This window comes from Rutidosis leptorrhynchoides, chromosome 2, assembly GCF_046630445.1.
Source record: "Rutidosis leptorrhynchoides isolate AG116_Rl617_1_P2 chromosome 2, CSIRO_AGI_Rlap_v1, whole genome shotgun sequence".
Lineage (NCBI taxonomy): Eukaryota > Viridiplantae > Streptophyta > Magnoliopsida > Asterales > Asteraceae > Rutidosis > Rutidosis leptorrhynchoides.
In genome coordinates this window covers 421,138,885-421,162,943 of record NC_092334.1, presented here as the reverse complement: position 1 = coordinate 421,162,943, position 24,059 = coordinate 421,138,885, and the positions used below count along the sequence as shown (strand labels likewise).

Genomic DNA, 24,059 nt, shown 5'->3' with positions numbered 1-24,059 from the left:
AATTTCTTAACGTGTTTGATATTATGTGATAGATGTCTACCTCTAGAACAAGTCCCATTGACTCACCTAATAATAATGAAGAGTCAAATGTAAATTGGAATGATTCGTGGGCTGATTCACAAGTTCCCGAAGAGGAACCGGAAGAAGAGTCGGAACCGGAAGAAGAATCAGAACCGGAAGAAGAATCGGAACCGGAAGAAGAAATAGAACCGGTGGGGGAAATAATAAAACGATTAAGTAAAAGAGAATCCTCAACCAACCGACCAAGGTTAATTATGGTCAATGGTGTTTCCGCCAAGGAAGCAAAATATTGGGAGGATTACCAATTCTCCGATGAATCGGATTCCGACGAGAATTCCGATGATGTTATAGAAATTACCCCAACTGAATTTAAAAAGGCAAAAGAAAATAATAAGGGAAAGGGCATAAAAATAGAGAAATCTAATTCCAACCCCGATGAACTTTATATGTATCATCAACCCCCGAAGTCCTTAAGTTGTAATAATGACCCGGGAAAATCTAAACCACCAGGTTTTTCTAAACCAATGTGGACAACGACGGCTCGTATTAGGGGAACATCATATATCCCTAGAAACTTGGCAAAACGAACCAAAACCGAACAAGAAGAAACGAGCGAGTCGGAATAAGATAGTTATATTCGTGTGGTGTAATATATGTAATATAGTGTGCTTATGCTTTATGATATATGTAAAAAATTGCTTGTATTAATAAGTATTTTTTTTATGAATCTAACTCTTGTCTATTTTACAGTATAAAAACACAAAATGGATAGACAACCCAATATTTTAAGAGACCTACCCGGAGACATGATTGATGAAATCTTGTCTAGAGTCGGTCAGAATTCCTCGGCACAACTATTTAAGGCGAGATCAGTTTGTAAGACATTCGAAGAACGTTCCAAGAATGCCTTGGTTTATAAAAGGCTTTCGTTCGGAAGATGGGGGATATCACATTGGGAAATCCATAAGTTACGATGTGTTTACTTTGACGCATATATTGCGGGGAACCCAAATGCTATTTTACGCAACGGGTTAAGAAATTATTTTGACTCAGTATATCCGAATATAGGACTTCGTGATTTAGAAAAAGCGGCTAACATGCAACATAAAGAAGCATGTTATGCTTACGGGTTAGTAATGTTCGCTTCTCACCAAAGTGAGAACAAGAACATCGGGCTACAACTATTAAACAAAACGTTCCCACAAGTAACGGAGTCGGTAATTGGGGTAAGAAATGAGGTTTTTAGGTTATTACGAGACTGTTGGTCATTACGTAACCCTCGTCCCTTTGACGACGTTACAACACGCTGTCTTATCAACGGCCATAATGGTTATGTTCCACAAGTCCAAGGATGGGAAGTAATCCTAGTAAAACCAAAATGCATGACTTGTTTCTGGACGTATGAATTACGTGTCTTTATTGCCTTTGCTGAACGACTTGTGTACTAGTTAGAATTATCTTCACAACCATCTTGTATCAAATTTATTGTGTGCTATATTTCATGCTATATGTAAAATAAGCGGTATTGTAAGTTTGTAAAATATTGCCTAAAAGTTTGAACGCGAAATATTATTATAATCAGTTTTTCATATAGAATTGTAGTAGTTGAATTGTATATTAGCTACTAAGTATGAACTTAACGGGTAGGTACTACCCGAATTTAAACTTATAAAACGCTAATATGAAGAAAAAGCTTTTATAAATGAGTTCATATTATGCTACGAAATACTATTAACTACTCTTAATATTCTGTATGATTAACTTGTTCCATTTGACTATTTTGAAGGAAATGGCACCGACTACTCGACACACCGTGAATATGAATGAAGAGGAATTACGTACTTTTCTAGCTTCAAACATAGCCGCAGTACAGGCTACGCTACATACCAACAATAACCTTGGATCTAGCAGTACAGGAAATCGTGTAGGATGCACCTACAAAGAATTCACTGCCTGCAAACCTTTGGAATTTGATGGAACCGAAGGACCGATCGGATTGAAACGGTGGACCGAGAAGGTCGAATCGGTGTTTGCCATAAGTAAGTGTACTGAAGAGGACAAAGTGAAGTACGCTACGCATACCTTCACAGGTTCTGCGTTAACATGGTGGAATACCTATCTAGAGCAAGTGGGACAAGACGATGCGTACGCACTACCGTGGTCAGCATTCAAGCACTTGATGAACGAGAAGTACCGTCCCAGAACCGAGGTCAATAAGCTCAAGACAGAACTTAGAGGGTTACGAACCCAAGGATTTGATATTACCACGTACGAAAGACGATTCACAAAATTGTGCCTATTGTGTCCGGGAGCATTCGAAGATGAGGAAGAGAAGATCGACGCGTTTGTGAAAGGATTACCGGAAAGAATCCAAGAAGATATAAGTTCACACGAGCCCGCCTCCATACAACAGGCATGTAGAATGGCTCACAAACTAGTGAACCAGATTGAAGAAAGAATTAAAGAATAGACTGCTGAAGAGGCCAATGTGAAGCAAGTCAAAAGAAAGTGGGAGGAAAACGGTGATAAGAATCACCAATACAACAACAACAGCAATTACAACAATAATCGCAACAATTATCCCAACAATCGCAACATCAATCGCAACTACAACAAACGGCCCAACAACAACAACAACAACAACAATAACAGCAACTACAACAATCATCCCAACAACAATAATAACCGTAACAACAACAACAACAACAATCAGAAGCAGCTATGCCAAAGGTGTGAAAAGTATCACTCGGGGTTCTGCACCAAATTTTGCAACAAGTGTAAAATAAATGGTCATAGCGCGGCGAAGTGTGAGGTCTACGGACCAGGGGTTAATAGAACGAAAGGAACAAATGGTGTCGGAACGAGTAATGGCGGAGCAAGTAGTGTCGGAGCAAGTTATGCCAATGTAGTTTGTTATAAATGTGGAAAATCGGGCCACATTATTAGAAATTGCCCGAACCAGGAGAACACGAATGGACAAGGCCGCGGAAGAGTTTTCAATATTAATGCGGCAGAGGCACAGGAAGACCCGGAGCTTGTTACGGGTACGTTTCTTATTGACAATAAATCTACTTACGTTTTATTTGATTCGGGTGCGGATAGAAGCTATATGAGTAGAGATTTTTGTGCTAAATTAAGTTGTCCATTGACGCCTTTGGATAGTAAATTTTTACTCAAATTAGCAAATGGTAAATTAATTTCAACAGATAATATATGTCGGAATCGAGAAATTAAACTGGTTAGCGAAACATTTAAGATTGATTTGATACCAGTAGAGTTAGGGAGTTTTGATGTGATAATCGGTATGGACTGGTTGAAAGCAGTGAAAGCAGAGATCGTTTGTTACAAAAATGCAATTCGCATTATACGAGAAAAAGGAAAACCCTTAATGGTGTACGGAGAAAAGGGCAACACGAAGCTACATATTATTAGTAATTTGAAGGCACAAAAACTAATAAGAAAAGGTTGCTATGTTGTTCTAGCACACGTCAAGAAAGTACAAACTGAAGAAAAGAGCATCAATGATGTTCCCATTGCAAAAGAATTTCCCGATGTATTTCCGAAAGAATTACCGGGATTACCCCCACAGCGATCCGTTGAATTTCAAATAGATCTTGTACAAGGAGCTGCACCAATAGCTCGTGCTCCTTACAGACTAGTACCCAGCGAGATGAAAGAACTGCAAAGCCAATTACAAGAACTTTTAGAGCGTGGTTTCATTCGACCAAGCACATCACCGTGGGGAGCTCCTGTTTTGTTTGTCAAGAAGAAAGATGGTACATTCAGGTTGTGTATCGACTACCGAGAGTTGAACAAACTTACCATCAAGAACCGCTACCCACTACCGAGAATCGACGACTTAATTGATCAACTACAAGGCTCGTCTGTTTATTCAAAGATTGACTTACGTTCCGGGTATCATCAAATGCGGGTGAAAGAAGATGATATTCCAAAGACTGCTTTCAGAACACGTTACGGTCATTACGAGTTTATGGTCATGCTGTTTGGTTTAACTAATGCACCAGCTGTGTTCATGGACCTTATGAACCGAGTGTGTGGACCATACCTTGACAAGTTTGTCATTGTTTTCATTGATGACATACTTATTTACTCAAAGAATGACCAAGAACACGGTGAACATTTGAGAAAGGTGTTAGAAGTATTGAGAAAGGAAGAATTGTACGCTAAGTTTTCAAAGTGTGCATTTTGGTTGGAAGAAGTTCAATTCCTTGGTCACATAGTGAACAAAGAAGGTATTAAGGTGGATCCGGCAAAGAAAGAGACTGTTGAAAAGTGGGAAACCCCGAAAACTCCGAAACACATACGCCAGTTTTTAGGACTAGCTGGTTACTACAGAAGGTTCATCCAAGACTTTTCCAGAATAGCAAAACCCTTGACTGCATTAACGCATAAAGGGAAGAAAATTGAATGGAATGATGAACAAGAGAAAGCGTTTCAGTTACTGAAGAAAAAGCTAACTACGGCACCTATATTGTCATTGCCTGAAGGGAATGATGATTTTGTGATTTATTGTGACGCATCAAAGCAAGGTCTCGGTTGTGTATTAATGCAACGAATGAAGGTGATTGCTTATGCGTCTAGACAATTGAAGATTCACGAACAAAATTATACGACGCATGATTTGGAATTAGGTGCGGTTGTTTTTGCATTAAAGACTTGGAGGCACTACTTATATGGGGTCAAAAGTATTATATATACCGACCACAAAAGTCTTCAACACATATTAAATCAGAAACAACTGAATATGAGGCAGCTTAGGTGGATTGAATTGTTGAATGATTACGACTTTGAGATTCGTTACCACCCGGGGAAGGCAAATGTAGTAGCCGATGCCTTGAGCAGGAAGGACAGAGAACCCATTCGAGTAAAATCTATGAATATAATGATTCATAATAACCTTACTACTCAAATAAAGGAGGCGCAACAAGGAGTTTTAAAAGAGGGAAATTTAAAGGATGAAATACCCAAAGGATCGGAGAAGAATCTTAATATTTGGGAAGACGGAACCCGGTATAGGGCTGAAAGGATTTGGGTACCAAAATTTGGAGATATGAGAGAAATGGTACTTAGAGAAGCTCATAAAACCAGATACTCAATACATCCTGGAACGGGGAAGATGTACAAGGATCTCAAGAAACATTTTTGGTGGCCGGGTATTAAAGCCGATGTTGCTAAATACGTAGGAGAATGTTTGACGTGTTCTAAGGTCAAAGCTGAGCATCAGAAACCATCAGGTCTACTTCAACAACCCGAAATCCCGGAATGGAAATGGGAAAACATTACCATGGATTTCATCACTAAATTGCCAAGGACTGCAAGTGGTTTTGATACTATTTGGGTAATAGTTGATCGTCTCACCAAATCAGCACACTTCCTGCCAATAAGAGAAGATGACAAGATGGAGAAGTTAGCACGACTGTATTTGAAGGAAGTCGTCTCCAGACATGGAATACCAATCTCTATTATCTCTGATAGGGATGGCAGATTTATTTCAAGATTCTGGCAGACATTACAGCAAGCATTAGGAACTCGTCTAGACATGAGTACTGCCTATCATCCACAAACTGATGGGCAGAGTGAAAGGACGATACAAACGCTTGAAGACATGCTACGAGCATGTGTTATTGATTTCAGAAACAGTTGGGATCGACATCTACCATTAGCAGAATTTTCCTACAACAATAGCTACCATTCAAGCATTGAGATGGTGCCGTTTGAAGCACTTTATGGTAGAAAGTGCAGGTCTCCGATTTGTTGGAGTGAAGTGGGGGATAGACAGATTACAGGTCCGGAGATTATACAAGAAACTACCGAGAAGATCATCCAAATTCAACAACGGTTGAAAACCGCCCAAAGTCGACAAAAGAGCTATGCTGACATTAAAAGAAAAGATATAGAATTTGAAATTGGAGAGATGGTCATGCTTAAAGTTGTACCTTGGAAAGGCGTTTTTCGATTTGGTAAACGAGAGAAATTAAATCCAAGGTATATTGGACCATTCAAGATTATTGATCGTGTCGGACCAGTAGCTTACCGACTTGAGTTACCTCAACAACTCGCGGCTGTACATAACACTTTCCACGTATTGAATTTGAAGAAATGTTTTGCTAAAGAAGATCTCACTATTTTGTTAGATGAAATCCAAATCAACGAAAAACTCCAATTCATCGAAGAACCCGTCGAAATAATGGATCGTGAGGTTAAAAGACTTAAGCAAAACAAGATACCAATTGTTAAGGTTCGATGGAATGCTCGTAGAGGACCCGAGTTCACCTGGGAGCATGAAGATCAGATGAAGAAGAAATACCCGCATCTATTTCCAGAAGATTCGTCAACACCTTCAACAGCTTAAAATTTCGGGACGAAATTTATTTAACGGGTAGGTACTGTAGTGACCCGAACTTTTCCATGTTTATATATATTAATTGAGATTGATATTTACATGATTAAATGTTTCCAACATGTTAAGCAATCAAACTTGTTAAGACTTGATTAATTGAAATATGTTTCATATAGACAATTGACCACCCAAGTTGACCGGTGATTCACGAACGTTAAAACTTGTAAAAACTATATGATGACATATATATGGATATATATATAGTTAACATGATACTATGATAAGTAAACATATCATTAAGTATATTAACAATGAACTACATATGTAAAAACAAGACTACTAACTTAATGATTTTTAAACGAGACATATATGTAACGATTATCGTTGTAAAGACATTTAATGTATATATATCATATTAAGAGATATTCATACATGATAATATCATGATAATATAATAATTTAAAATCTCATTTGATATTATAAACATTGGGTTAACAACATTTAACAAGATCGTTAACCTAAAGGTTTCAAAACAACACTTACATGTAACGACTAACGATGACTTAACGACTCAGTTAAAATGTATATACATGTAGTGTTTTAATATGTATTTATACACTTTTGAAAGACTTCAATACACTTATCAAAATACTTCTACTTAACAAAAATGCTTACAATTACATCTTCGTTCAGTTTCATCAACAATTCTACTCGTATGCACCCGTATTCGTACTCGTACAATACGCAGCTTTTAGATGTATGTACTATTGGTATATACACTCCAATGATCAGCTCTTAGAAGCCCATGTGAGTCACCTAACACATGTGGAAACTATCATTTGGCAACTAGCATGAAATATCTCATAAAATTACAAAAATATGAGTAATCATTCATGACTTATTTACATGAAAACAAAATTACATATCCTTTATATCTAATCCATACACCAACGACCAAAAACACCTACAAACACTTTCATTCTTCAATTTTCTTCATCTAATTGATCTCTCTCAAGTTCTATCTTCAAGTTCTAAGTGTTCTTCATAAATTCTACAAGTTCTAGTTACATAAAATCAAGAATACTTTCAAGTTTGCTAGCTCACTTCCAATCTTGTAAGGTGATCATCCAACCTAAAGAAATCTTTGTTTCTTACAGTAGGTTATCATTCTAATACAAGGTAATAATCATATTCAAACTTTGGTTCAATTTCTATAACTATAACAATCTTATTTCAAGTGATGATCTTACTTGAACTTGTTTTCGTGTCATAAATCTGCTTCAAGAACTTCGAGCCATCCAAGGATCCGTTGAAGCTAGATCCATTTTTCTCTTTTCCACTAGGATTATCCAAGGAACTTAAGGTAGTAATGATGTTCATTACATCATTCGATTCATACATATAAAGCTATCTTATTCGAAGGTTTAAACTTGTAATCACTAGAACATAGTTTAGTTAATTCTAAACTTGTTCGCAAACAATAGTTAATCCTTCTAACTTGACTTTTAAAATCAACTAAATACATGTTCTATATCTATATTATATGCTAACTTAATGATTTAAAACCTGGAAACACAAAAAACACCGTAAAACAGGATTTACGCCGTCGTAGTAACACCGCGGGCTGTTTTGGGTTAGTTAATTAAAAACTATGATAAACTTTGATTTAAAAGTTGTTATTCTGAGAAAATGATTTTTATTATGAACATGAAACTATATCCAAAAATTATGGTTAAACTCAAAGTGGAAGTATGTTTTCTAAAATGGTCATCTAGACGTCGTTCTTTCGACTGAAATGACTACCTTTACAAAAACGACTTGTAACTTATTTTTCCGACTATAAACCTATACTTTTTCTGTTTAGATTCATAAAATAGAGTTCAAGATAAAATAGCTATAGAGGGTTGAGGTTGATTCCAAAATATATATAGTTTGAGTTGTGATCAATACTGAGATACGTATACACTGGGTCGTGGATTGATTCAAGATAATATTTATCGATTTATTTCTGTACATCTAACTGTGGACAACTAGTTGTAGGTTACTAACGAGGACAGCTGACTTAATAAACTTAAAACATCAAAATATATTAAAAGTGTTGTAAATATATTTTGAACATACTTTGATATATATGTATATATTGTTATAGGTTCGTGAATCAACAGTGGCCAAGTCTTACTTCCCGACGAAGTAAAAATCTGTGAAAGTAAGTTATAGTCCCACTTTTAAAATCTAATATTTTTGGGATGAGAATACATGCAGGTTTTATAAATGATTTACAAAATAGACACAAGTACGTGAAACTACATTCTATGGTTGAATTATCGAAATCGAATATGCCCCTTTTTATTAAGTCTGGTAATCTAAGAATTAGGGAACAGACACCCTAATTGACGCGAATCCTAAAGATAGATCTATTGGGCTTAACAAACCCCATCCAAAGTACCGGATGCTTTAGTACTTCGAAATTTATATCATATCCGAAGGGTGTCCCGGAATGATGGGGATATTCTTATATATGCATCTTGTTAATGTCGGTTACCAGGTGTTCACCATATGAATGATTTTTATCTCTATGTATGGGATGTGTATTGAAATATGAAATCTTGTGGTCTATTATTATGATTTGATATATATAGGTTAAACCTATAACTCACCAACATTTTTGTTGACGTTTTAAGCATGTTTATTCTCAGGTGATTATTAAGAGCTTCCGCTGTTGCATACTTAAATAAGGACGAGATTTGGAGTCCATGCTTGTATGATATTGTGTAAAAACTGCATTCAAGAAACTTATTTTGTTGTAACATATTTGTATTGTAAACCATTATGTAATGGTCGTGTGTAAACAGGATATTTTAGATTATCATTATTTGATAATCTACGTAAAGCTTTTTAAACCTTTATTGATGAAATAAAGGTTATTGTTTGTTTTAAAAATGAATGCAGTCTTTGAAAAACGTCTCATATAGAGGTCAAAACCTCGCAACGAAATCAATTAATATGGAACGTTTTTAATCAATAAGAACGGGACATTTCAGGTGTTAACACCGAAATTATTGTTACCTTGGAAAGGACATAAATTGAGAAACAAACCAAAATGTTAGAATTCATTTAAAATGGAATAGAGGACAATAAAAAGGAAAATAAAAGCCAAGTGTGGGAAAAATTACCAAGTTATCTTAAACATATGTCACATATTTCTGTAACAAATAACTGAAAATACTTTTGCTTTTGACTAAACTAAACTGTTTTACCCGATGAAAGAAAAGAAGAGATGGATCTACACGATGAATCAATTCCATCATTAAAAGGAAGTAAAGTCTTCCGAAAAAGAAACGTGCTTCTTGATTTAGGTCAGGAAGTTGTCGTCCAGACCAGCTGTAGGTTGACGAAAAATCTAGAAAAGTCATCACTAAAATCAGCAGGAAATCCACGGACCTCAGCATTAAACAGGGTCGCCAAGTGGTCAGATTTATCCTAACCATGAGAAGGATTTATCTCGTACAATGGGAGGGAACCGTGCAAATTAGCTGGATAAGACTAATGAATCAGATCCCCAGAAAGGATAATCTCCTTAAAGATTAAAAATCAGCTTTTAAGACTGATATTACTCAATCCTAGAGATTGACCTTAAAGATTGAGAATTACAAACTCATGGAATTCAATGATATCTAAACTCGAGCTTGAACGAGAAAATATTTTGATCAAAATTACAAACCGATTTGTTTTCTGAAAACCCATTTTCAATGCGTTCATTACCATTGAACGTAAAATCCTAGGAATTCATCTGGAATTCATTAGGTCATCTGAACCAAATCGGGTGTCAACCGTAAGAACGGTGGTTGCATAGCATGGTCGAAGACAGGACCTTGTGCCAGACCGACAAATTAAAAGGGTGAGCTTTACTATTGCTCCTACAAAGGATAGTAATTGCGTCCGACACGTTATAGACCATAATTAAAAGCATGTCAGGGCACATTGCCTTAACAATTGCTTGTTCAACGCTTTCCTTTACAACCGGACGGTAGTTTACCGAAAGGTAATATACGGGACAAGTAAACTGGACGTGTTGCTTTCCTAATACAAGGTTAGCAAGTGGGTGACACAAAACCGCAAGTTTTGAGCTAAAATTTTCAAATCTGAAACCCACCAAACCCACAAAAATAATTTGCAAACACCGGTGAAGGGTTATTCCGGAAAACTTATCTAGGGTAAAACTAGATTTAATTTTCAAAAGATCAAATGTTTTCATAAAGATCCAATTTCCTTAATGGATCTAAATTTTTATAGTCATGTGGGACTGTAAACCATATCGTTACTACCATTGTTTATACCGCCGTAAAGAAATCACTGATGTACAAAGTGTGAAGAATAAAGAAGTGATTCTAGTATTTCAAGACTATATTGCTTGAGGACAAGCAACGCTCAAGTGTGGAAATATTTGATAATGCTAAAAATGAACATATATTTCATAGCATTATTCCCCAAGAAAGACAAGCTTTTAGTTGCAAATGTTCTATTTACAAGTGATATTCGTTTAAATATTAAAAGGTGAAGACAAAAGACAGATTCGACGAATTGAAGACGCAAACGACCAAAAAGCTCAAAAGTACAAAATACAATCAAAGAGGTTCCAATTATTGATAAGAAACGTCTCGAAATTACAAAAGTACAAGATTCAAAACGCAAAGTATAAGATATTAAATTGTACGCAAGGACGTTCGAAAATCCGGAACCGGGACCAGAGTCAACTCTCAACGCTCGACGCAACGGACTAAAAAATTACAAGTTAACTATATATATAAATATAATATAATATATAATTAATTATATTAATATAATTAATTATATTAATTATATATATATTATATTTATAAAATAAATCGTCGGCAAACAAAGAGCCAAATGTGGGTGAGCTGTAAGAACGATCTTCGCGACTCGCGGAGTTTGAAGAAGAAAAGGGCCGCGAGTCGCGGAGCCCCAAATGTTGAAACTGCCTATAAAGCTCGCGCATTCTGATCGTAAAAATAATCATAATATATCAATCTCTCTATCTATATACGTAATATTTATTTATAATTTATATTTTAATTTTAATTTTAATTTTAATTTTAATTTTAATCCTAATAATAAGGGTATGTTAGCGAATGTTGTAAGGGTGTAAGTCGAAATTCTGTCCGTGTAACGCTACGCTATTTTTAATCATTGTAAGTTATGTTCAACCTTTTTACATTAATGTCTCGTAGCTAAGTTATTATTATGCTTATTTAAAACGAAGTAATCATGATGTTGGGCTGATTACTAAAATTGGGAAATTGGGCCTTGTACCATAATTGGGGTTTGGATAAAAGAACGACACTTGTGAAAATTAGACTATGGGCTATTAATGGGTTTTATATTAACTAAACAATACCTTGTTAATTTAATATACAAACTTATAATTCGACGTATTTATATATAACCACATACGCTTGACTGGGTACGGTGGACGGGATATCTATAAATACCAATAATTATTCATTTTACCGGACACGGAATTGGATTAATAGTTAATAGGCTTGTTGAAACAGGGGTGAATTACATTCAAGGGTAATTGGTGTAATTGTTAACAAAGTAGTAAAACCTTGGTTTACACGCAGTCGATAACCTGGTGTATTCATTAAACAAAGTATTAAAACCTTGTTACAATTCGAATCCCCAATTAGTTGAAATATTTGACTTCGGGAATAAGAATAATTTGACGAAGGCTTTCGCTCTTTATATTTATGACTGATGAACTATTATGGACAAATCTGTATGGACATATTAAATAATCCAGGACAAAGGACAATTAACCCATGGGCATAAAACTAAAATCAACACGTCAAACATCATGATTACGGAAGTTTAAATAAGCATAATTTTTTTATTTCATATTTAATTTCCTTTATTTTATATTTAATTGCACTTCTAATTATCGCATTTTTATTTATTGTTATTGTATTTAATTGCACTTTTAATTATCGTACTTTTTAATTATCGCAAGTTTATTTTATCGCACTTTTATTATTCGCAATTTCATTATCGTTATTTACTTTATTAAGTCTTTTTAATATTTTACATTTGGTTTTAACTGCGACTAAAGTTTTAAAATCGACAAACCGGTCATTAAACGGTAAAAACCCCCCTTTATAATAATAATATTACTTATATATATATTTGTATTTTTATAAAAGTAAACTAATATAGCGTTAAGCTTTGTTTAAAGATTTTCCCTGTGGAACGAACCGGACTTACTAAAAACTACACTACTGTACGATTAGGTACACTGCCTATAAGTGTTGTAGCAAGGTTTAAGTATATCCATTCTATAAATAAATAAATATCTTGTGTAAAATTGTATCGTATTTAATAGTATTTTCTGCTAAAATTTAATAGTATTTTATACCCCTTAGCTTTAACTATCAGTGTATACAAGATAGCAACAACTTTCAAGTACGGAAGTTGAATGATCTACACACGTGCTCAAATACCCAAATTCTTCCGAACAATAAGCATGCCACCAAGAAGGTCCTAGGTAATATACTGAAAGAGGTGATGAAACAAGAAGGTCGTGTCTATCGACTGAATGATATAAGGACTGATATGTCGGCGCGATTTAAAATAAGTCTATCATACCACCAAGCATGGAAAGCCAAATGTTACGCAATTGAGATGTTGAGGGGTAGTCTTGAAGATTCCTTTCAAATACTACCTAATTATCTATATAATCTTAGATTGTCTAACCCAGGTAGTGTAACCAACATTCGAACGGACAACAAAGGCAGATTTGTTATGAGTTACATGTCCATTGGTGCAGCGGTATGTTTAATGCTTTCTTTATTTACTTATTAATTCAACTCGTATTTAAAAATAATGTTTCAATACTTTAATATGCAGACACGTTCGTTTGTTAACTATGCACGACCAGTAATCATAGTCGATGGGGCTCATTTAAAAAGTCGTTACTTGGGGACTAACTTGATTGCTGTCGCTATGGATGCTAACAATGGAATCCTTCCATTAGCCTACGGTATTGGAGCAGGAGAGACCACCTATCATTGGACATGGTTTTTTGGTAATCTAAGAGACTCTCTACAGTCTTCGGGGTGTTGTATTGTTAATCTTACCATTATATCTGACAGGGCACCTGTAATAGCTGCTGGCATATCAAACGTATTTCCAGAAGTATTTCATGCACTATGTGCTAGACATTTGTTGGGAAACCTCAAAAGTGTGTCTAAAAGGGTTAAAAGTTACGAGTGGCACTACTGGAAAATGTGCAAAGCGTATAGAAAATCTGATTTTGATCACCACTATGGTATACTAGCACGACGTATCCCAGACAGTGCACGTACACTCACTACTGTTGGGTTCAACAGATGGTCTAGACATCATGCAGATCGTGTTCGGTATGCTTACCTAACTTCTAATAGTGCAGAGTCAATGAACGCACTGTCAGTTCATGCGAGGAAACTCCCGATTACAATGCTTCTTGAATTCTTTAGAGCTTCAGTTCAACAATGGTTTTGGGAACACCGAAACACTGCCGATGGTTTAACAACCCCTGTCACACCATATGCAGAGCGTAAGCTTGGTAAAAGAAATCGTAAGTCTATTAGTTGGACTGTCAAACCGATATCACAAGTTAAGTTTGAGGTATTGGATATGAAAAAAGGCGGTAAAGTCAATCTACAAGATAAAACTTGCACATGTAAACAATGGCAGTTTTCCGGTATACCCTGTGGACATGTAATGGCAGTAGCAAGGTATTTTGTCCTACGTAACGTTACTACACACGTTCAGAAGTATTTCCACACTGAAACGTACAAGTCGGCATACATGGAAGATATTAACCCGCTAGATCATATTTCTGAATGGATAGATCCAGGACACCTACAAACCGTCCTACCGCCATTGGTTACAAAGCGACAATCGGGTAGACCGAAGAGTACTGCTCGTATACCGTCCCAAGGAGAGGACAAAGACAATTTCAAATCTAAAAGAAAATGCAGTCGTTGCTTGGAATATGGACATACTAGATCAACTTGCACCGCACATTATGATCTTTCTGAAGGTAAACAAAAGTCCAAGTGTAACTCAAAAACGAAGGTAAAGCCGAAGGGGTTGGTAAAGGGCAAGGGTAAAGGAAAACGTGAAGACTCATGCTCAACACAATTTGGCTCCACTTACAATTTGAGTGATGATTAGCTTCTTCTTTGTGTTTTAAATGTGTTTAACTGCAATGGATGATAGGTATGTGTGTTCGTATGTTTTCTAGCCGTTTAACTGTCGTGTATGTGTTGTGTCTGTAACTTGTGTTATTTGTTGTGTAATCAATAAATGTAGTATGAGATAATATATAATATTTGTTGTTCAAATTAAAGTTTATTTCACTAAATTGGATGGCAGACTACATTGGGACTCATGATGGTCGAATAGGGTTAGTCGACCCACTAATCGGTCGCCTACAACGCAAGGATGGTCGAATAGGGTTAGTCGACCCACTTATGGCTAACAAGTCGGTCGACCTTGCAGTCGACCACATCATTGAAGTAGTCGACCAACATCAATGAAGCATGTTGGTCGACTACCTTGAAAACTATAATGGTCGATCGGGTATAGGGGTAGTCGACCCAATGGGTGGTCGACTTAATGGTGTAAATAGACAATTTTTTTTCCCGAAAATGTATTTTGGAAGAAAAGTTTTTAAAAAAGTGTATTTTGACGAATTTTCCTAAAAGATGTATATAAAACTTGCCTAGCCCAACACAATAAGCCAACAATTTTTCTTACAAAAGATGTATATAAAACTTTAGCCCAAGACCTTAAAAGTACCACCCCAATATCATATAATCTAATTATCTGTTTGAGACCAAGGATTAAATACCTCTGAAAAGATATAAGGATGGTTGATGTGGGAAAATGAAACGGAGCTCAATAAGATTTTTTCTCACTTATCTTCCTCACTCATTTTATCTCCATTCATTATTTATTTTTGTGACTTTAAATTTGACGCAAATTAGTCGATATGTTTCATTATTCATTCACACCTACCTATCCCCATTTCCTAATCTCAAAAGATATTTATTTATGTTAAGGATGTACGTATTTTATAAATATATTTGTTCGCCTATCTATATATACAAAAGTAAATGGTGTATCTATAATTAGTTATATCAGCTTTATCAACACAACAAAAAATATATTGGAATAACAATTATCGTTAACTTTTACCTTGAATACACGAAATAAGTTTATTAACCTATTGTTTTTTAAAGTCTCGAAGCGACCTACTAAGGGCCATTTTTTCCGACTCGCTCAGGGCCCTAAAAATTTCAGGACCGGCCCTGACTTTGACCATATCTCTGCTCTGTTTGACTTTAAAAGTCACCAATTTCATTTTAACATAATTTTGAAAACTATACTATCAGTTAGCTCCTTAGAGCACCAGGAGTGGTGCTTCGTTCCAAGCCTGTCCCCAACCGCGTTTCCCGTCGCCCCACTCCCTGGTCCCGTCACTTTTATCCGTTTCGGTTGAGTCAGTTGCCACCGCGACGTACATGAGGCAACATTTAAAAAAAAAAAAAATCTCAACGGTCTCATAGCCGTTTGGGTTTTTTTTCTGTTTTTTTTTTTTCTTTTTTACTTTCTACTTTCTATATATATACAAACACAAATACAAACACAAACACAAACACAAACACAAACACAAATCTCATTCACAAACACAAATCTAATTCAAAAAAAAAATGTCAAATTATTATCATCCACAATGGAGTCCACTCTCACCCTATTCACCCGGATCGGCTCAAGGTTCGGCTAGTGGTGGTGGTGAGGCTAATCTCGATTTTTCAAATTTTGCCAATTCACAACAAACAATGCCACAAATGTCTCCCGAGCAAATACAAGCGTTTATGTTGTGGCAACAACAACAATCACAAGTTTCACAAACACAACAAACACAAGTTCAACAAATACAACAAGCACCAAAACGCAAGTCGAGAGCAAAGGCTAAAGGAAAAGAAGTTGCGGACGATTCGTCTCAACCTAGAAGACGAACTGAGTATTTGTGGGAACCCGAAGATGAGCTACGTTTAGCTCAATCGTGGATTGCGGCTTCTGAAGATCCAAACCAAGGCATTGATCAAAAGTCATCTTCGTTTTGGAACGTGGTTATGAATGAGTACCATTCTAGGGGTCCACCTTACAAACGAACAAAGGATATGTTGACCTCCAAATGGACAAAAATGAATGAATGTTGCAGAAAGTATGGTGGAATCGTGAGTCGTCTCAAACGAGTTCCACGTAGTGGCGAGGGTGATGTCAATTTCAAAGAACGTTGTGATGCACAATACAAGGTGGAGACGTTTAAGAAGTTTAACAATTACCTAGCTTGGGAATTCCTAAAAGACAAGCAAAAGTTGAACAATCCGACTCCACTTAAAACAAGCAAACGTGATTGTATTAGTTTGGATGATTGTGATCTAGATGAGGAACCGGAAGAACCGGAAGAGAATCCAAATGCGGAGCTATATGGGGAGGATGCAACACCACGACCTCCCGAAAAATCAAGAAAATCAAAATTACAAAAGACGTCTTCGAGCTCCACCACTTCCGCAAGATCCTCGTTTGATAAAAGTGCAAGCGGCACTTTTGAATCAATGACTAGTTACTTTGATTTGAAAATACTACAAATGTCTACCGCGGGAATGGATGAAGAAGATGCACAGGTTCTTCAAGCGAAGAAAGCGGCGATTCGGGCCAAGCTTCGAAGTGGAAATTGAAACGTTTGGTATTTGTATTTAATAAATAGGAATTGTAATGTTTTTTTTTTAAAATTTTTAGGAATTGTAATGTTTTTTTTTTTTTTTTAGGAATTGTAATGTTTTATTTTTATTTTAATGGAAGTTATTTTTTGTTAATTTTTATAATTATATTCATTTATGTTATATTTAGAATCATAAAAAAAATAATAAAAATGTAAACTGACATGCCTAACTGACAGAGGTCACCACTCCTCACTTTTTCTGACTCATGAAGTCAGACCTGACATGCCAAGTGACCTCAGTCACCACTCCCAGTGCTCTTAGTAGTCCTCTTCCTGTCTCTAAATACTCTTGAAATTCTTTTCTTGCCATATAAAATAGATCATGGCCGCAATCACCACTCTATTAATGACATTCCAAATGCTCATAGTGATTGGGTATCCAGCAAGCTTGCTAATAATATTTTTCGGTGTTATTTAAGAGAATTAAAGAGCTTAAAATGTAATTGTAATGATCAGTTTCGTATTTCATAAGCTTGAATTGATACAATTTACATGGCTAAGTGTTTCTTTATAAACAAAAGTCCTAACAGCTAATTCTTAATCAGAGTATGGATTCAATATGCTTTTTGAAACCACTTTACATTAAGGGAAATTGTTGTCTTTGTGCCTGACTTGTTAGCCGTTTGACTTCTACTGACTTTTGTCTTGGGTTGCCGCTTTATGTTCACATGTGACCCTCTATACTTAGAAAGGATGAGAATACTTTCTTTGATCCAAAGTTAAGTTTCCTTTAAAGGAAATGCAGGTATGCTGATTTTATTTGATGTTCTTTAATACTCCCCCTCAAGTTGAGTAGTGGGGTTCCCGATATTCAACTTGACAAGAACTTAGCTAAAAGTCTTCCATTTACTGACTTGGTGAGGATGTTGGCTAGCTGATCTTCTGATCTGATGGACGGGAGAGAAATTATTTCTCCATCTAATTTTTCTCTTATAAAGTGTCTTTCTATTTCAACATGTTTGGTTCTGTCATGTTGTACTGGGTTTTCTGAGATGGCAATGGCTACTTCGTTGTCGCAGAAAATTTGATTAGTTTCTTTTGGTGGGAATCCGACTTCAGTTAATAATTTTCGAATCCATAATGCTTCGACTACACCCTTTGCTATCCCTCTAAATTCAGATTCGGTACTTGAAAGAGAAAAGGCTTTTTGTTTCTTGCTTCTCCATGCCACTAAGTTTCCTCTCACAATTGTAAAGAATCCTGATGTAGATCTTCTATCTCTTTTTTCTCCAGTCCAACTTGCATCCGTATATATTTGTGTTTCTAGATGCTCATTTCTTTTAAATACAACTCCATGGCCTGGTGTCTTCTTTAGGTATCGGATGATCCTCATTGCAGCTTTCATATGGTGAACTTGAGGTTGATGCATAAATTGGCTTACAACTCCGACTGCATGTGCTATATCTGGTCGAGTGTGAGAAACATAAATGAGTTTTTCCGCGTCTATCCTTTGGTATTGCCCTTTATCGGTTAGCTCAGCCTCATCTTCCATAAATAGCTTTTGATTTGGAATCATTGGAGTTTCAGCTGGTTTGCAATCAATCATCCATGTTTCTGTAAGAAGATCAAGAATTTATTTCTTTTGACAGATAAATATTCCCTGTTGGGATCGTAATACTTCAATCCCCAAAAAGTATTTAAGTCTGCCTAAATCTTTCATCTCAAATTCTTTAAATAAATTTGTCTTTAAATTAGAGATTTCTTCTTTATTTATAGCAGAATGTTGTTCGAAAATAATTAGCGAAGTATTATAGCAGAAATGCGGAAATTAAATAAACATAGTATATTGAAAGGAAATTTTATATTATATTAAAAGAACAATGAATGAAATGAAACAAAGAAAACTCGGTAATAAGCTAAGGATCATGAAAACAGACAAGTAAGAGTACCATTATCGAGATTATAAGATACCTTAAACGATAAAAGAAAAAGAGAGAAGTAATGGGCTAGTGAATTGGAGCGATTAAAAGAAGTCAATTACAACATAACGACTAGAAGATACATGAGTTAATGTTTGGTAAATAAAATTAACTCGATTAAATAAGAATGAGAAAATAATATTATCAAAACCTTGGTTAACCACTTAGACGATGAGAATTTGATAGCATATGATAAATGTATGTTAACGAAAAGGGAGATTGGAAACCGATAAGAGTGCAAATGCAAGAAATATAAAATGGATTAATTGGGATTGAAAATTTGGATTGAAAACTAAGTCCCATATAAGAAATCTAAAACCAATTACTTAACGATGTAAAATGACGAAAGACGGTTTAAAAGAACATTATAGCAAGTTAAAAGTCTACTCGGACACTAATGAGAGCAAATTGAACAATTACAGATGACATGGAAATATAAAAAAGTTGAAATGTGAACACACTTGTGGGTCATGTGTCAATAAGTGAAAATAAAGTATAATAACGTGAGATGTTATAAATACATCTCAAAAGCTTAAGTGAAGGTTATAGAGATATGTGTTTGTATAAATAATACTGGTAAGCAAAGTATGTAAAAAAAAAAAATTAATAAATAGAAATACGATAAAGAGGTCTATATATGAACAAATTTGTGTTGAGGGTGTAGAACTACACAATAATACAAAAGAAGTAAATGCGAGAATATCGAATATAAGGGATGATTATGGTATGGGGACAAGAAATTAAAATTGATCACGAAGACGTGATTTGAAATCAGTGTGAAAGAGTTGTAACACCCCAATTTTTATAAGGTGCTATTCTAATAAATTGTATATGTTATATAAATATAATAGTTAACTTGTGAGATGAAAAGTTAGGCAAGAAAGTTAGGCAAGGACTGAAGGTGTAAAGAGAAAAAGGACTGACTTTGCTAGTAAATTGGTGGAGCAAAGTAGAAAATGTAAAATTGGTAAATATTTAGAGACTTAAAATCTGGAAGTCTATGTCATTTTATCAAATTAAAAGACAAAAGTGTGTTGTTGGGTGGCAACGAGGAAGAAGGAACTAGAGTGTTCAACTACAAACTTTTATTCTAGTTTTTCTTAATTCTTGCTTTCATCCATCATCAAGTACGTTAAGTAAGGTTAATCTTCCTTGAGAATTAGGGGTTTTCATAAACACTAAGTTGAGGTATAAATTCCTTTAGTCAAATTTTTATGAATCAGTGTGTTAAAAATGTGTAGATGATTGTTATATGGAAGTATTTTCATCAAAAATGGCTCTAAATATCATGAACACTAGGGTTTGTAATTAAAAATGAGTTTTGTTATATGCATGAACTTGAATTTCAAATTTAGTTATGAGTTATATATGAAAAAGAGGAGTTATAAAGATTTAATCTTGAAAGATTCTTGAAATTACAACAAAAATTGAAAGAAAACAAGATATGGTGATTTTGTTGAATTAAGGTGTACTAGTTCATGTTATGATTAGATTAGCTAAAGATGATGATGAATTGTTAAAATCAGCCTTTAATAGTGTTATTAACCAAGGTTTAGTAACATGATGTATTGGGAATGTTTTTGTGTTGGATTAAGTTGAAAGTTAATGAAATTCCTAGTTAATAAAAAGGGCACATTTTCATGTTTTGTAAAGGTCGTGTAAAACCAAATGTAGCCCCGTTTGAGGCGTGTAAGTACTTTTCGGAAAGGGTTTTGAATATCCTATCCAATGAATAAGTTATTGATAACTTAATAGGAGTTTAAGTAGGTCGAAATCTGCTGTAAAAGGGGACTGTCCAAAGTGGTGAAAATGGTTAAAAATTGTATAAATAGTTACTTGTTTGGGATTTTGATATGGTGTAAATTTCAATATGTTAGGAAACTAAAAATTGTATAAAGAGTTACTTGTTAATGTGTCAAGTCTCTCTTGATTCAAGAATTGGTTGAAAGCTTAATTGGGTCGAAATTAAGCTAGCGGTCACTTTTGGTGTCTGGTGGCAATATGGATGGGTTATATGTTAGTTTGATGGCTATATTGGTATATTTAGCTTATTTATGAATTAATGTAATAGGTGAATTTTACATTATAGGCTTGATGAGTTAAATTGGGTAAGTTTGAAAGTGTGGTTATGTGATATATGTGTTATGTGCTTGTTGTTAAATAGGTTGTTCGGATTGGACTTGCTTGGTGGCATGTCATATATTTGTTGATATGATGCTTCCGATGCTTGTGCTTTGCCTAGATTGCACTTTAATGATGTTGTTTGCTTAGATTGAGGTGAGTACATTATATGCATATAATTTGGTAAGTTTGTATTGCTATGTGAAATTGTGGTTGAAGAGGAGACTTGGTCACTGGGTGGATGTGACAAGTTCTCATATTGATGACGACTCGGTTATCGGGTGGATGTGACGAGTTCATGATTCATGGTTCACCGTTGATAGCTTGGTTCCCGGGTGGATGTGACAAGCGGGTATTGACATGGTTCCTGGGAGGATGTCACAAACCTTGCGAGTTTGTATTGATTGTTTGTTTGTATGGTTGTATGCTTGATGTTGTGGATATTGTAAGTGATTTTACCTATCTCTATGAGTTTATCTAATTGTATGTATATGATGTATTCACTAAGTGTTTCGCTTACCAGGGGCAGATCTATTATGTAATGAGTGGTAGCACGGGACACCACTGAAATACGCAATTTAGTGGAAATATTTTTGGATTTTTTAACTACTGAAACCACTGGATAGTGTAAATTATTTTGAGTGACACCATTGAAATACCCATCTAGTAGAGAAACTTTTGGGATTTTACCCAATGACACCAGTGACTACCATTCCTAGATCCGCCACTGTCGCTTACTCGTTGTTGTTTAACCTTTTTATAGGTTACAGATTGAGTAAAGGAAGGGGTAAGGTAGTTGATTAGTTGACTTGTGCATGATATATTTTTGGAATGCGGATATGCTTTCTCATAGTGATTGCTAGATGCCTTTCGTAGGTGCTTTGGGTGGGATAGATATTTCCCAAGAATCATGCTCATGTTACTAGTGTTGTTTTTGATTAAATTATAGAATGGGTCGTATTTACCACTTTTGTTATGGGTCGCAAGATTTATACTAGTACTTGTTTGAGGTAATGATTATGAAATGTTGTGATTGAAATAAAACAGGAGGTAATTGTATTGTTGCATAATGATATCGATTTGGATCATTAGAATTGGGTCAAACTTTGTTTAAATGTGCAGTTCTAGCGCGCAGGGTCCTTGCACGCCGCGCAGTAAATTCTGAAAAACTAAAACTAATATTATTTTTTCTAAAAACGGGCCGAGGTCGTTTCATTAGATTTAGAGAATGAGATTTTTCGATTACTGCATCTACCATGCCTTAGTTACACTGCATCTGCCATCCGTTTCTTGTTTGTACAAAGTGGTAATCCACAAATGTACAGATATTCTCAAATACTTGTAGCAAGATCATCATCCACCTAACATATTTAGGAGAATAGGATGAGTGGTTACACTACATAGGCGGCCTTGTTATGAACATTCCCGCCGTCACTTTTCAGATCCTCGTCTTTATGTGCTTAAAGTTATATCTGCAGTCTGGTGATTAATTTTTCAAACCTTCATATGTACTCCGTATCTTTTTGTTACAAATAAACTAAAAGGTGGGAAAATGGGTGGGTTAGAGGGTACGATAACATGACAAAGTTGTCTGATATTGTTTTGAACGAGTCATGTTGGGTTGTACCAAAACACTTTTTAGAACATATAGTAGTGTTAAATATGATCAAAAGTTACATATAGTAGTCTCCTGTTTTGTAAAATGGCTTTAGACTTCTAACTCATTCTGACCCATTTAGTTTTAAGCTAATTTTTAATCTAGCTTAATCATTTGATGCATTGGAGATATAGCTTAACCTGAATCAACCACAAATAAGTAAACTAGTAAAGTGGTCGAACTTGCTGTCTCCAACATAAACATGCTAAATACAACGTATTTCTTATCCACGGCATTTATATTTGAGAACATTTGGTTGATAGCAAAAGATTTGGTGTTACTTAACGGAATCACCCGAAAAGTTATTCATTTGACCTTCACCTCAAAATTTCAGGAAAACGTCCTATGTAGGAATGTAGGATTTGCTTCGAGCGAGAATTGAAATAAACATGCTGCTACTCCCGTATTATGACCATATCCATTTCAGGTACTGATTTCTATCTTTTTTTAAAGGTAAATGATCTATGATCTATTCTCTATTTATTTTTAAATTGTTATAATCATGTCATCTCTTTTATGCAGTCCCTGCAGTGAAAATGTCAAAAATGTCCTATTTGTTGAAAAAGCTTGTCAGTATATGATGTATAGCTTCATGCGACTAATTAACTGATCATATAATACGAAAGAAGCTTTTATAAAATTGTGTGAACACATGATTTATGGAGGAAATATTTGGAAAACATGTGATAAGAAGACACATTTAGACACTGGAAATGTGCAAGAATACCGAGTTCCGGTGGATGGATGGACAATAAATGTGTAGTTTGTTATTTTTCTTGATTTTAAGGATTTCATCCACATTTCCTGTACAAATACGTACGTGCATTCATGAAATGATGTTAACTAATGGTGAAGTTAACGCATTTGTACATGAATCACGGAGATGTAGATGGTCATTATACTCATTTAGTACAAGTACAATTGCAAATGTGTAACATGCTTAACGACTCGTAAAATGTAGTTTACGCAGTGACATGTGAAAATCGATACACGACGTTATTATTTATAAAGTTCAAAGTATATATTTGGATTATTCTCTACTTTTGTGAACTGCAATTTTCATGAAAGTTCTGAAAATGGGTCATGTTTATTTTGTTCAAGGATTTGGTACATTTTGTCCATGGGGAT

At 35.2% G+C, this 24,059-nt stretch overlaps 2 protein-coding genes across 2 annotated transcripts; one reads left to right on the top strand and one right to left on the bottom strand.

The window, feature by feature from the left end:
• Positions 1-13,681: 13,681 nt before the first annotated feature.
• LOC139889185 (uncharacterized) lies at positions 13,682-14,614 on the top strand. Its single transcript, XM_071872147.1, has one exon. The coding sequence runs from the start codon at positions 13,682-13,684 to the stop codon at positions 14,612-14,614; it is 933 nt and encodes a 310-aa protein (XP_071728248.1).
• Positions 14,615-18,045: 3,431 nt separating this feature from the next.
• Positions 18,046-18,726, bottom strand: LOC139889184 (secreted RxLR effector protein 161-like). Its single transcript, XM_071872146.1, has one exon. The coding sequence runs from the start codon at positions 18,724-18,726 to the stop codon at positions 18,046-18,048; it is 681 nt and encodes a 226-aa protein (XP_071728247.1).
• Positions 18,727-24,059: the final 5,333 nt, after the last annotated feature.